At 57.8% G+C, this 14,110-nt stretch overlaps 1 protein-coding gene across 3 annotated transcripts in view; it reads right to left on the bottom strand.

The window, feature by feature from the left end:
• CHL1 (cell adhesion molecule L1 like) overlaps positions 1-14,110 on the bottom strand; it is a 106,938-nt gene that overhangs the window by 40,397 nt on the left and 52,431 nt on the right. For all 3 annotated transcript variants that reach the window (XM_037049529.1, XM_037049531.1, XM_037049530.1), the window contains exons 2-4: positions 10,613-10,768; positions 6,156-6,261; positions 4,645-4,832 (exon numbers count right to left, since the gene is read on the bottom strand). In XM_037049529.1, coding sequence (XP_036905424.1) covers positions 4,645-4,832; positions 6,156-6,261; positions 10,613-10,703 — 385 coding nt within the window. In that variant the 5' untranslated portion in view covers positions 10,704-10,768. The remainder of the gene's footprint in view (positions 1-4,644; positions 4,833-6,155; positions 6,262-10,612; positions 10,769-14,110) is intronic.

The raw sequence follows: 14,110 nt of genomic DNA, 5'->3' as shown, positions 1-14,110 counted from the left end.
AGAATATTTATACGTGCAATAACTCAAGGTCTGAGAACTGGTACTACAAAGGGCAGTAATTTGTCAGGGTTTTTAGTCTGACTCTTTGACCCTGAAACCATTTAGTGAGTCCGATGCTGTGTGAGAAAGCAAACATTTTGACACCCACAGAAAAATGCGAAATTTAANTCCCTGGAGCAGCCTTTAGCCAAAGGGGAAATCAGCGTCTGCAAACAGGGAAGAATATTTATACGTGCAATAACTCAAGGTCTGAGAACTGGTATTACAAAGGGCAGTAATTTGTCAGGGTTTTTAGTCTGACTCTTTGACCCTGAAACCATTTAGTGAGTCCAATGCTGTATGAGAAAGCAAACATTTTGACACCCACAGAAAAATGCGAAATTTAATCACCATAAGTCAACAGTTGGCATGGAGGCTGCTTTAACTCAAAAACTTAAAGATACACCTCCCTTTTAAATGACTGTGGCTGATTGTGTTGGTCCGGTGAGACCCACGGGCTTCGCTGAGCTGAGACACACGCAGCTCGGTGTAAAGCAGTTCCAAGCGACCACGCTGCCCGGGCGCTGGGCTCCTGGCTCATTCCAGACGGGCGGTCCCCGCTGCAGAACCCCCACCGCTCACAGGGGGCTATTCTCCGGGCTCACATCAAACATCTCATCGCTGTCTACGTGTGGCATCTAAATGATACCTCGGACGCTGTCGGTGACGTCACACCGGCAGAAGCTCAGCCTGAGCCCAGGTGGACCAGGGAAGCCAGGTCACCGAGGGCACTCTGCCCTGGAGGAGGGGGACTCCGCACAGGCCAAGCAGAATTGCGTGTTACCATTTTCACTCCGGGGAGGGCCGTGATGGTGAAGGGGCGGAAAGAGCCTACCTCCCCCAGGCCCTCCAGCTGTGCCCACGGGGCAGATGTTTCTCAAGGAAACTCCCCCCCCCCCCCCCCCCCCCCCCCCCNCCCCTCCCTCCCCCCCCCCACCAACCCGAGGCACCATAAATCACCAGGAAAGCGGCCGGCACGGAGGAGGGCTCAATAGACTTGCTGCATAATGGACCAACTCTCCGCGCTGCCTCTGGGAAACCCACGGACTGAAGCGGCTCCTCCTGTGACTGGGAGCAGCGCCCAGTGTCAGTGTGGAGGCTGTTCCTCTGACCCTTCCCCTGGCCAACCCGAGGGCAGGGTGGTCGCGAGCAGGGCGCTGTGCGTGCCCGTGAGGCTCCTGTCTATGGGACAGTGGTGGGGTTTTCGGCGGCTCTGCCCGCCTTGGCACTCCGGTGGCTGAAGCCCTCAAGGCTACTAACAAGAACTTGAAAGAATAAGAGAAAGAAATTACAAAATTCAGATCACAAAGTTTCTTTTGGTATAAAGAAGCATCAACTCTCTGCGGTGAAAGAGAAGATCAAGCAACACAGGCTGGAGAAAGCCACGACTGGTCCCCGATTCACAAACCCCTCGGGCCTGGGGTTCTGGTCCTATTCAGAACCCAAACGACCCCAGACAGCGGTGGCGTGGAGAAGCAATTTCAGGGGCGATGGAACACGATGCCTGAGAAACTAATTCATTTTTCTCTTTTCACAGAAAAACAAAGCGATCGCCCATTCCTTAGCTCAAGCCCTACGCCTCCACCCCCAGGGCCAGCGGAACCCGGCCAGGCCCCTCACACTGTTCGGCTCTGCGCTGGGTCTGCTCCGATAGCCAGAGAACACGTTGTTTAAAATCCTTGAAAGGCAGAGTTGTAGGCCAAAATGCGCCATTTCCATCTCTGCCAGAGGACCGGCTGCTGCCTTCTCTTTTCTGTCTCCATAGCAACCGCCAGGATCCAGGTTAGGGATCAGCCGGGCGCCGCGTCTCCTTTGGCAGATTTCTAACTCCCGCTCTCTCCCTCATCTTACTTCAGTTAAACTGGTTTCAGAGAAAACAGCTGACAGGGGGACGGGTAGATGCGCACATGAATAGGTAGATCGGTAGAAGGATGATGGATCGATCGATCTCGTTTTACGATCCTTGACTGCCATGTCCAAAGCTGTCGTTTCTGATCCAGAATTCATTACCACTTGCTATGGAACGTCGGTCCCCAGAGGTCACTTCCGAGTGCCAACGTCACTACCCTGCCCTTCACTGTGCCGCAGAAGTTCACTTATCTGTCCAGTACGTCGAGTACAGACAGATGGCCAGGCTATGCACCTGTTCATTTTACACGCACAGAAAGGCCGCTTGTAAAGTAAAGGAAAAGGGTGAAAAGAAGGAAAGAAGCAAAGCTCACACTCTTACCCACCGCCCATCACACAGAAAACACTGCTATGGCCATGGCTTCCTGTCCGGTGCACTCCGCCCACCTCGTTCCATCAGAGATGGCCACGGCCCTGGACCTTACTTTTCATTATAATTTCACCACACGAAATCACACTTCTAGACAACATCTGTTTTTACCTACGTCCGAGCTTCCACGGACAGAACCTCAGTGTACACACGTCCGACCTGTCCCCCAGGCTCATGGGTGTCCGCTGCCCAGTCGTCTTTTTTCTCTGAACCCACGACGGTCCTCTCCTCGGCGCCCCTGGGACGGGACTCCCGTGTCCCCTGGACGCTTCTAACACCAACTGTGCTGCCACAGAGGCCCCTGCGAAGAGCGCTCTCGCGTGGGCCGGGAGATGGAGTCCCTGGGGCGGGTGGCGAGGCTTCCCTGAAGGAGGTCGAGAGCCTGTGTCCGGCGACCACGCAGCACGCACCTGTGGCCTGGGTCCTGGGAGCCACACATCCCCACCGAGCCCTCAGACTCTGGGGTGTCGCCCGTATCCTGGGGTCAGGTGCTCTCACCGTGGGGATTGCAGCGGGTCACTCTCTGAGTTGAGCGCTGGAGCAGGTGTCCTCGGCAGAATTCCTGCCGCCACCACTTCTGGATGTATCCCGTCTCCTCACCATTTGCCTGTGGCCCAGGAGTGACTTGGGGACACGGTCAGTAATTCGCAAACATTCTAGACTTTTCCAGTGTTTCTTTATTGTGCATTCCTACTTAACTGCCTACGGTGCTGTTTTCCTCCTGAGATGTCACCAAGCATCGGGAAGACGCCCGGTGCGGGGTTCCGCGTCTCGCCCGCTGAGGCTGTCGGCGGGGCCTTCCCATCTCCCAGGCGCCTCCGACAAACTTCTGGGCTCCAGCTTCCCAATAATGAGAAGGTGCCGTAAAACCGATTTCGCCGCGAGGACAGAGTCGTCTGCTCCTCCTGCGGCTCCATTTTTGCCGCACACACGTCGTCGTCCTGTCCGCGCCCTGGGCTGATGTCCAGAGAGCCCTTGGAACCCCAGGCCCCTCGGGCCGGGCAGGACGCAGCCCGCTGCTCGCTGGGGGGCAACACTCAGTGGGGGCTTCACTTCCTCCTCTCAGTTACGGGGTCCGCGTCCTCGCGATCCAAGGGGCCTTACACTGTACATCACTTACGGCTTCTTCTCTAATTCGGAGCACTCAGTCCACTTGCTTGTCCCTTTAGTTGGGGACACGTATTTGAATTTGTTTCCACCTTTTAAAGTGTCTGCTTATCTCGCTCTCCTTCCCCTTCCTCACACCAGCTTGACCGTCGTTCCCATTTTTCTAGACTTTTACTATAACCAGGACGCACACCTCACGCGCATCTTCACCGGTCCCTGTTCCCTCCTCTGTGGTGATTTAAACCCAGTCCCCACCCACTTTCAGGACAAGGCACCTGGTTTTCCACGGCGTTTTGGGGGAAGCGCATGTGCGTCCTTCCCCCGTATCCACAAGGGCCAGGACTTTCTTCAAGTCGCCTTACTTCAGGGTCCATGAAACTGGAAGAAACTGCAAGAAACTGCCACCTGGCCGCAGATGACAGATGACACGTAAGGACTTATTCTCCGGGCCTTTGGTTAGAACCACCTGGTGCCTTAAAGGTCAGGGAAGATCAGCAACACACTGTGAAGGGCGGTTGCCAGAGGCCCCAGGCACGGAGCCCGAGGTGGTGGTGACAAAGGCCTAGTTTTGGTGGTAATCGTGGATAAGTGACACCTTGATAGGAGAGCAGCTCCTGGTCCCCGTGCTGACGGTGAATGGCAGACGCTCCCGGTAACACCGATCCCTGCCCCTCCTCTCCTGGCGGACCCCCGTGTTGACCTCGGGTGGGCTTTCCGATGCCCCCTGTGCGCCCCCGGCAGGTGACAAGCTGCCTGTGTCATGTCTCATAGGAAGCGAGGCTCTGTGTCCTCTGCCCCTGCGGGCCCACGGGTCCCACACGGAAGCCAGGGGATGATGGCGGGTCACGGGGAGGCTGCGTGGGGACGGACCACCATGCCCTGGCACAGCTGCCAGACCTGTGGGATCCGCCCGACGAGGGAGCGACCCGGGGAGAACAGGGGCTGGGGGGTGTTTCCGAGGCACAACCAGCCAAACCTGACAACGCCTGTGTCTCACCGCACGGCAGCGGAACTGGACACTGAATGGACGACGGCCACCTCCACTGCCCGCTTGCTCCCCACGTTCCGGTGTCCGGCCTGGGAGAGCGTCCACTGGTCCACAGACAGCGGGGCACAGGGCGGCAGGTCAAACCTGGACGTGCCACTTCACCGCAGCTCGGAGCAGCGGCCCCCTGGCCCTCACCTGCGCCCCCGGGGCCGGTGCCCACCACGGGACTCACCGGGGACAATGAACTCCATCTCCTCCGACATGGTGGCGCCCAGGCGGTTGGAGGCGAAGCAGCGGTACCTGCCCTGGAAGTACGCTACGTGCCCCTCGTTTGGGATCCTGAAGGTCCCCGAGTTGTTGGAGGCGATGACCCGCGGGTCGGAGAGGTCAAAGGGCTTGTCGTCTTTCGTCCACGAGAATCTGTAACAAAACTCCGCTTAATGATGTGGAAAAATCATACCATGCCCCAAGGTATTCATACACAAGTGCACAGATGTTTCTACACAAAACCAAAGCATTCATGGTAAAAAAAAAAAAAAACCACTTTCTTACTGGGATACAGTAGAAATCACCTTACAGGCTGCTGCGGACCAAACGTTTACACCCCCAAATTCCACCTGATGGTGTTGGGAGGCGGGGCCTGTGGCAGCCCATGAGGTCACGAGTGGGGGTCCCCATGGAGGGGATGAGGGTCCCTGTACCAGAGTGAATTCCTGCTCTCCCTCCCCCAGACCCTGTGAGGTTACAGAGGGGGCACTCAGGGAGCCACTGGGGTCCCCACAGACGGGCTTGGACCCCACGCCCTGCGGAAGGGGTCTCTGCCCGAGACCCTTCTTTGCCGTGACGCCCCCCCAGGCGCAGCATTTTTGTAAGAGCAGTTGTAACGGAGCCAATCAGCAGCACACTGGGCTTTGTTCTGCTCTTTTCAAGTTAGGATGGTTTTCAAATTTGTCTAATTACCGACATTTGGAGACCCCGATGAATGTCACGTGTCTGAGGCCACGCTGATACCTAATTTTGCTCACGGGGTTTCCTAGTTACCCCAGTGCTGGCGAGGACAGCCTCGCGGTCACACGGCCACCGTTCAAGTCGCCGCACTGTTCCCGTCTGCTCCCCTTTTCTGAGGGGCGGTGGGACAAAGCACCCTACGGGGTCGCGGCACATCCCAAATGGCACTTCCTCACCGAGCACACGCCTTCATTAGGGACATGAAGCGGCCACCGCAGATGAAACGACAGAGCTGCCCATTCTGAGCCACTTAGAACTTTACTCTGGAATTCTCCCCACAGCCCCCCCCCCCCCCCGCCAGCACACCAGCGACCTGCTCACGGGACAGTGCGGGCGGCACAGGTAAAGACACGTGGTAACCCATGTGCGCGGACCCCGCTCACACACGCGCTAACTTCTGGCTTCACGACCTGCCTCTCACTGAGCAGGACACGCCCCTGTCCCCGGATCTCGGGCGCCCGCTGGGAAGGCGTGGCCCGGGCACAGCGCAGCGAGCCCGGCCTCTGCCGAGCACCTGCACGAGACCGTCTGTTTCACCAAGGAACGATTTCCGCTGGCAGACAATTGCATGAAAATCAGCCAGACTGTCATTCCGCAGGCGCAGCCACCACGCTTTGGCAGCCCTTCCCATGTCACCCGTGGACTTCCGGTGCGACCAGCTCGCCGAGGTCAGAGTTGGGAGAAGGGGGGGATCGTCACACGTGGCACAGCCGTCCGGGTGGAAGGGACACTCACTGTGGCTCCGGGTTTCCTTTAGCTTCGCACTCGATCTGAAAGTGCTCTTCGAAGGGGAAGGCGACCAGGACTTTCGACTGTTTTGTGATGGTTGGAACCTGTTGGACTGAATAGGGAAAGGGGGTGTTTAGAGACACTCTTCCAGCACGGGGGCGGGGGCAATTCAGCTCCGACAGAACGCTTTACATGGGCGCCCTGCAGTGACCGGCGCCCTGCAGTGACCGGCGCCCGGTGGTGCAGAACCAGCGAAAGGTGTGGGACGCGTCCGGCTGCCTCTTTCCACAGCGCGTGTAACTCGGAGGAACCCCGTCCGGTGCCGGGACTTTGTGTGGCCGTATGTGGCCATTTACCCGGAATTTGGACCCAGAATAGCGGACCGTTTTTAAAGCAGAAGGAAACCTGCCGTATCATTGCAACGTTAAATGACCTGTTTTGAAATCCCTGGCATTTACTGTCTGTATCTGTCCACCACTCATTAGTGCCGTCATTCGGACATGTCTGCCGTTTTTATTTTTCTTTATAGTTTTCTCAGACATTATATTTCATTCACCACTTTTACATTGATTCTTTCCACTGATCAGTGATTAACATCTAATGCTTCTCTTATTATCGGACGTTGGATTTTATTCTCATTTTTCCTTCCCTGTATAACACAGACTTCGGTAAAGGTCCTCACAGATTCCCCTGTGTCGGGTCAGCAACTCGTGTGAAATCTCCAGGCACAGACACACAGAGGTGACTCTGGGTGGCACCCAGCCCCCAGCACCAGCATCTAAAATAATAAAACGTCCAACTGATTGTTACCAGGAGAGACATAGCCCCCCACTCTCTTTATTTTTGCTCCATTTACCCCTCGTGTTAGTAAGTGGTCTTCCCCGAGCGTGTTCACCAGCTGTCATTTCCCGTTCACCAGTTTTCCTTCTCTTCCTGACTCAGCTGCTGGGGGCTCCAGCCCCCCCCCCAGGGTCCCCCGTAGGACTGAACACACACCAGCATGCTCAGTGCACTGAGGCTGGACAGCAGGCCTGGGCTCAGACTTGAGGGGGACACAGCTCATGGCATGTGAACCTCTGCCACCAAGCTCCCCGTGGTCCCCGCTGACAGACACCCGGCCACTGACCGCAGCTCCTGCTGCCTCAAACCTGGGCAGGGGACAGAACCCACGAGGGGGTTGGCGGTTCAGCGGGAACCTGCCTTCAGAGAGCACATTTTGAGAAGAGCAATGTGCAGAACGTCAGGGAGACTGATTTGGGGGAGTCATCCTGCAGAGGGGGGCCACAAGGAGGACCCCAAGCCCTGCACAGCACACCCAGCCCCCACCCGCTCCTGTTCCTCGTTTGTGAAATCCGGGGCTCAGGCTGGGGAAGCTGCCCTGAGTCCTTTGGTCTCAGGGTTGCCTGAACTTCGCCAAAACTCTAGGAGATGCCAAAGTGCCTTTGTTCATACGAGTTACAGCTAACTGCGTCTGCCACAGCGGAGCCTAACAGAACCCCATCACACGTTAAACCACGTGGGTTCTCAGAAACAGTGCGTCGGGCACCAGCCCTGCCCCACTTCCCGCCCTTCTGCATCAGGGCAGACGCGGCCTCTGACGCCTCTGCTCCAGCCTCCTGCACCGGTCCTTCTGAGTGAGGACGTGAAGACGCCGGCTCACTCGGACCTGGACTTGGAGAGGGGGACAGTCACAGGCCCACCCGGCGATGGGAGCATGCGCCAAACTCTCCTCGTGGCCGTCACCGGCACATCTCCTGCCACATGGACCCCGACGGCCCGGTGGCAAAACCCCCATCGCGCCTGTGGGCTCTGCAATCGGTCCTGGCACCGTGACGTCCCAAGGAGTTGTCTGGGAAGAGCACCGGTTGGCTGCGTTACACGGAGAGCCCGGTTCTGACCGGTTTCACGGCACAGAGAGCACCCCAAACGCACCGGCTGCCGCCCTTGCTGGTTGGACCCCAGGAGCCTTAACTGCCGGGAAGCCACTGAGCTCAGGGTGGGGACACGAATTTGCCGTGATCCCAAGTTTTGCTCAGATGTTCAAATGTTATCAGTGACGACATGTATGGTCAGCTGTCTGTCCCCTGGACGTGCCGGGCTCATGAGATTCACGCTGAGTGACACCCACCAGGGCCCCATCAGCATGACCCCAGCCTGCCCGCTGTCCTGGGGGGTCCCAGCAGTGCTCCAAGGGCCTGGCATGGGGACAGAGGCAATGGTGGCATCTGTCACACCAAACAGCTGTTCTGTGACACCTCCTGGTCCAGCCCACGGCACGCTGACAGGAAGGCTCTCACGGACGGACCCTCGATGAAAGCCAGCGTTTCACGGCTGGACCAGTGCGACTGCTGCTCGGCCCAGGACGCTGGCTCTTGCTGTTCCCGACTCCGAAATGCACCTTCCCTCATTTCCTCCTGATGCGCCTGGTGCCTGAGTCTCGCTGCCTCGGGGACACTAGCCCTGGTCCCAGCTGCACCCACGGGGCATCAGCAAACAGTTTAGTAACAACAGAGTCCACCCGTGTCCTCACCGACACCTGCCTCGGTTCTGCTCCCTCCCCAGTCTGAGTGGCCCGGGCCCTGACTTCCTTGTGAATTCGTGTGTTTCGATGCTGCTGCAGGTGTGGATGGCCAGGGGCGGGGGGGCAGGCATCGCAGCCGGGAGTCCCCAAGCATCACCTAATGACTGGGAACAACCTGTTTATCGGGGCATTATTCTCTCCTAAATCTGCTAAGGTTGTAAAGTCTCGGCAACAGCTAATTATTCAGGGACTGGCGTTCGTCACCTGTGGGTGTCATAAGAATATACATTCTACATTATAAATCCTTTCTCCACAATTAGGCCAATTACAGAGACACCCGACGCGCTGACATTCAAATTGAATGCCTGCCTGGGTTTCATCCGCCCGTGAGTGCTCTGGGGGGCTGAAATAAATGGGTAATACTCGCTTATTCTGAAAACATGTCATTAATATTTTATAACAATTGTTGTCTGAGGACAGCGCGGCATGAAAACGTGTGAGGGGCTCAGACAACCAGGTCAGAATGAGTGTGTGGATTACGGGAAAACCTCACACCCCGCACCATGGAAGACCCTGAGGGGCAGAGCCCAGGACCTGCCGTGGGGAGGAAGGGAAGCGGTTGGCCCTTTCCCACGGGGCCCCCCAGGAACCTGACTCTTTTGCACTGGGCGTTGCCCACTCAAACCGAAAGGCCCTACCTGCTAAGGGTGAATGACCTCCAGCTCCTCCCAGAATTTCTGGGACTCTGCCTGTCTGTGAGCCAGCGGAGTTCAGTCTGCCTTGCTCACAGGGAACCTCGCCCGTGTCCCTCAGTGGGGTTCCTTAAGAAGAGAGAACGTGGAAACGGAGAGTGGAGAAGGACTCTTACCTGGGGGTGGGCGCAGGCGTGGGGCTGCCCGCAGTGCGGGGACAGTGCACTCCTCACAACTCAGCAGGCCCCCCAAAGTGGCTGTACACGCCTCACACCACACAGAGCGATGGCCCCCTCTGTTCCGGTTCTGACCGGGCTTTCGGAACACGTCCAGGGCAGCCTCAGCCTGCCACGCGTGTCCGACCTTCTGAGGCCCAGACTGGCCCTCCGGAACCCGCGGCCCGGCGGGCTGTTCCCAGTGCTGAGATGCTCACACTCAGGCAGCGCCATGACTCTCAAAACCACACACAGGAATCACGACACGATCACGCATGAACCTCAGGATGAGACACCTAATGGCCTCTCCGGGACCTTTCACATCCCACGTGCGGATAACACGGGAGGCTTCCCGGACTCCTACACGATGTGGTTCACGCACTGGCACACGCTCCATGTCTGTAGACTCGCTATTGGTTGAACTTTCAGACTAACTTATTTAAACTGACGAGCGACTTTCGAAAGTCTGGGTTCCCTTTACCAGCACATGTAAGACGTGCACTTCCATGAGACCACGGACCAGCCTCTCGACACGGACTCGCGCTGCAGGCGCAGACCCAGGGAGGCGACACCGCTGCTGGGTCATCTGTGCCCAGCAGCACGGCCACTCGCCGCTCTCGCAATTCACCTTCCGGTCCTAACTACACAGCTGTTTGGGGGAAGAATACACAGTTCACTCGGCTTCTTTTCTGTCATGGTTGGTTGGGTGCCAGTAATTTCTAAATCATAACGTCCCTAAAATAAACCAGACTACATAGTAGGATCGCTGTGGGTCACATTTCAGAGAATCCTGTGTGGCATGAAGCCCCCCATCCACAGCCCAGTTCGCATGGGCCATGTCTGCACGGGAGGCAGCAGCCGGGGCTGGAAGAACCAGCACGGGCAGCCGAGCCCGTCCGAGCCGCCCAGGACCTAAAAGGCAGAGACGAACTCTGGTGGCGGCGTGCTGGGAATGCAGAGAAGCACCGCCCTACTGCAAAATCAGAACGCACGTGCGGAGTCCCAGAGAGCCGGCACCGAGGGCCGTCCCTTTACCTGAGAGGGGGATCTCTGTGGGGGCGGCGAACGCCAGCAGGAACCAAATCAGAGACAGGACCGAGCCTCTGGCACCCCACGGCGTCTCCATCGCTCCGGCAGAACGGCGACACCCAGAAGAACCAGTCTCACCGTCCCTTCTGACCGCGGCGTGGCCTGCAGATTCGGGGAGAAACACACAGAGAGTAAGACAGAGACGCACAGGCAGCTCACCCACCGCCCCACCAGGCCATCGCCACGGCATCCCCTGTGCTCTCCCGTGGGTGGTGATCTTCCTCCCGTGAGAGGCTGTGCTCCGAGGACCCCACCGAGATGCACTTACTCTCATCTGCACTTTGAGGGAGGGAGCTGGGTAGCGCCCCCCGGAAACCAGAACCGTCCCTACACTCCCGTCCCCACTTTATTTGGCTTTATTCATCTTTCCACACACTTATTTGGCTAAGGAAATGTGTGTGTGTGTGTGTGTGTGTGATTTTTATCGAAACCCACGTGCACCCTTGCTCCGCAGGCCCTGCGCCCCCACTGATCTCCAGCAGCCCCTCTCAGCCTCCTCGCTCCACGGTGCAGACACGGCAGTGTAACCACACCAACGAGACTTTGTACGGAACGAATCCGAGCTCCGAGCGCCCGCGGTCCCACCACCCGAACGCCGGCTGCACGTCCAATCCAACAGGCGCCCTCCGTCCAGAACAGCCGGTTTCACAGTCAGACACAACCACTGGGATAGACCTGCCTCCGAGACTGAAGGGCACTTACTTACTCTTTGTTATTAGAAAACCAGGACAGAGCAGATCAAATCAGGTGAGAAATGAATGGAACAGTTGTAGAAAGTTTCCTTCTAGTTCCATCAGTTCCTGACTATTTCTCCGAGAAAAACTGGCTAAAATACAGTGAGGATATTTTCTTCAAAGGGGGAAAAATTATCTGCAAGTACGGAGTCCAAACCTTTGCATCCTCTCTTTCAAAATCTTGAACAAGAAGTTGCCCTCTCTTCTAACTTGAGACACAACTTTTATAGTCTCGTCCGAAACAATCAAACAACGCACCTTCTAAAACCTGGGAACTGCAAAGCGTGGAAGAAAGGAACCAGGAGAGTTCTGGGCACTCTGTCCCCGGGGCCCTTGGGGAGGAACGAATGCACGAGGCTGCTCTCCTCACTCACCTGGCCCGGCCCCCTGCACGAGACCCCAGCAGAAGCCATGGGAGCCAGCGAGGCCCTCCCGGCGGTCGGCCGGATCACAGCCCGCCTCTCAGAACTGACCTCCCCTGCATGACCCCCTCCCACATCCGACACCCCTCTCTGTGTTCACACTTCGTTCACCCTGACCCAGTGCAACTCTGTTCCCTCCCGAGAAAGACATTTCCGCACAAGAACCCAGGTGCTGCTCGGCCAGTGCGGGGTCCTTCTCCGAGCTTCCCGTGGACGGGCCCACGCCACACAGGACCTGTGGGAACAGCACCCACCAGGTCTGGGAGTCTGGGACAAAGACCAACCACAGGCAAGAAACCTGGAATTTAAAAATAATAATAAATTGCCCTGGCTGGTGTAGCTCAGGGGATTGAGCGAGGGCCTGCGAACCACACGATCGCAGTTCGATTCCCGGTCAGGGCACATGCCTGGGTTGCAGGCCGCTTCCCAGCAGGGGACCCACAAGAGGCAACCATACATGGATATTTCTCTCCTTCTCTCCTTCCCTTCCTCTCTAAAGATAAATAAATAAAATCTTTAAAAAATAATAATAAATCACACAGAGAGTATTTTATTATAACAATTATAGTTTTTGAAAAAGATAAAGAAGGGATTTTAAAATGCACTAAGTTTTGGACAGTTTTCAACTGTTTTCCACTGTTCTGCAGTAACCGTGTTTTCCGTGAGCACAATGTACCGATGAGTCTAAAATCAGTTCTGCCTGAAGTTCTCAGACCACAGCAGCTTCCTGATGGCACCCAACGGCAACTCGGCAAGAAAGGACAATGGGGCGAGGATGACCATGACTGTGACGTCCCTTGAATCTTTCTCACTTCCCGATCCGCTCCTGCCCCCTGCTCTGGCACCCGCGCCACACCCTGCCCATCCCCCCTGGCCGCTGTCTCGCCCCCACCTCCCTCCCTGTCCCCTCAACAGGTCTCTGTTCTGGTCCCCCCGCCTGGCGCCTGCCCCACTGCCCTGTCCTCAGGCACCAGCACGCGGGCCCCCGCTCTCCCCCCTGTTCCCCCAGAGACCTCGGTCCTTCCCTTGAGTCCCATCACGCCCCGTCTCTGACTTCACAGGGACTGTGGCAATGACACACTGTGCACACATATCCAACCCACCCACACGCCCCGCACTGACCCAAGTCTGCGTGTCCCCGCCCCCCAGGCCCCCGCTGCTCCTGGAAGGGTGGGCAGCTGTTCCTGGCCTGTCTGCCCCCCTGCCTCCTTTTTGTACTTTCCAGCCACTGGTCCCAGGGAGGGCTCCGGTCTGCGTTGGCGCAGGCACGTCGCCTGACGTCCCCAGGTCCCTGCAGGAGACGTCAGGGCATTCCCCGGGAAGGGCCCCACACTGCCTGCTGCACGAGGAAACAGAGCGAGGGTGCGTGGGGTGCTGTGGCTGCGATGCCCCGCTCCGGCCCCCAGGAAGGAGGCCCTGGCTCCACTCCCTCAACCCAAACCACGCGGCAGAGGCCCGGACTAGCGGTGACGGCACTCACCTGCTCCCCACCGCCGGTCACACCCAGGCCTGTGCGAGGAGGAGGAGAGCACCCCGTCCCCAGGTGGGCGGCAGACAGTACAGGGTTTCGCTGTTTTAGGGGGGCCAGCAGCGTCCTTCACGTTTTTACTCAGGGGCTGAAGGGGCCGAAGAGGCCACCCCAGAGGGACCACGACGGCATCAGGGCTGCGTTGAGCTGAGGGCCACCGAGGTGCATCAGGTTGCCCTGGAAACACCTCACCTCTCCCTCAGGTAGGGGCTGTGCTAGGAAAGGAGCTACCATCACCAGAGACAACTTTTCATCTGAGAGCCCTCCCTGCACGCAGGACGGACGTCACCTCCCAGGCTCTCTGCTGCCCAGGGCCCGGCCTCCTCCCCTCGGAGGCCACCTCCCCTTCCCATGGCTCCGGCCACGAGCCGGCCTCCACGGCCCCTCTGGCCCTCGAGTCTCATGTCTTTGTGGCTCCCCCACAAGAGGAGTTAAATTGCTTCCCTCCTGTTAATCTGCCCTACGTTGCTTTCACTGAAGAGCGGCCAAAGGGACAAGAGGGGACAAGGAGCCAGTGCCTGGCCACCGGGCCTGGCAGAGCCGGAGCCGGGGAGGAGGGCTGACCGGCGTCTGGAGGGGCTCAGCGTGTGCCAGCCTGAGTTGGCCTCTCAGGCATCAGAACTGCCGTGGGCTGACCGTTTCTAAGAATCAGCCGGCCCAGGAGCAGCTCTGAGAAGGGAGCGGACCGGCCCTTTCCCAGACACAGCATCTCCCTTGGTGAGGGGTCTCTCCCACGGCACCAGGGGGAGAAGGTGGCCCA

This window comes from Sturnira hondurensis, unplaced genomic scaffold (genome assembly GCF_014824575.4).
Source record: "Sturnira hondurensis isolate 20B ecotype Veracruz unplaced genomic scaffold, ASM1482457v3 Scaffold0006496, whole genome shotgun sequence".
NCBI classification, from domain to species: domain Eukaryota; kingdom Metazoa; phylum Chordata; class Mammalia; order Chiroptera; family Phyllostomidae; genus Sturnira; species Sturnira hondurensis.
Note: the sequence above shows the minus strand (reverse complement) of the source record. Positions and strands in the feature narration are given on the sequence as shown.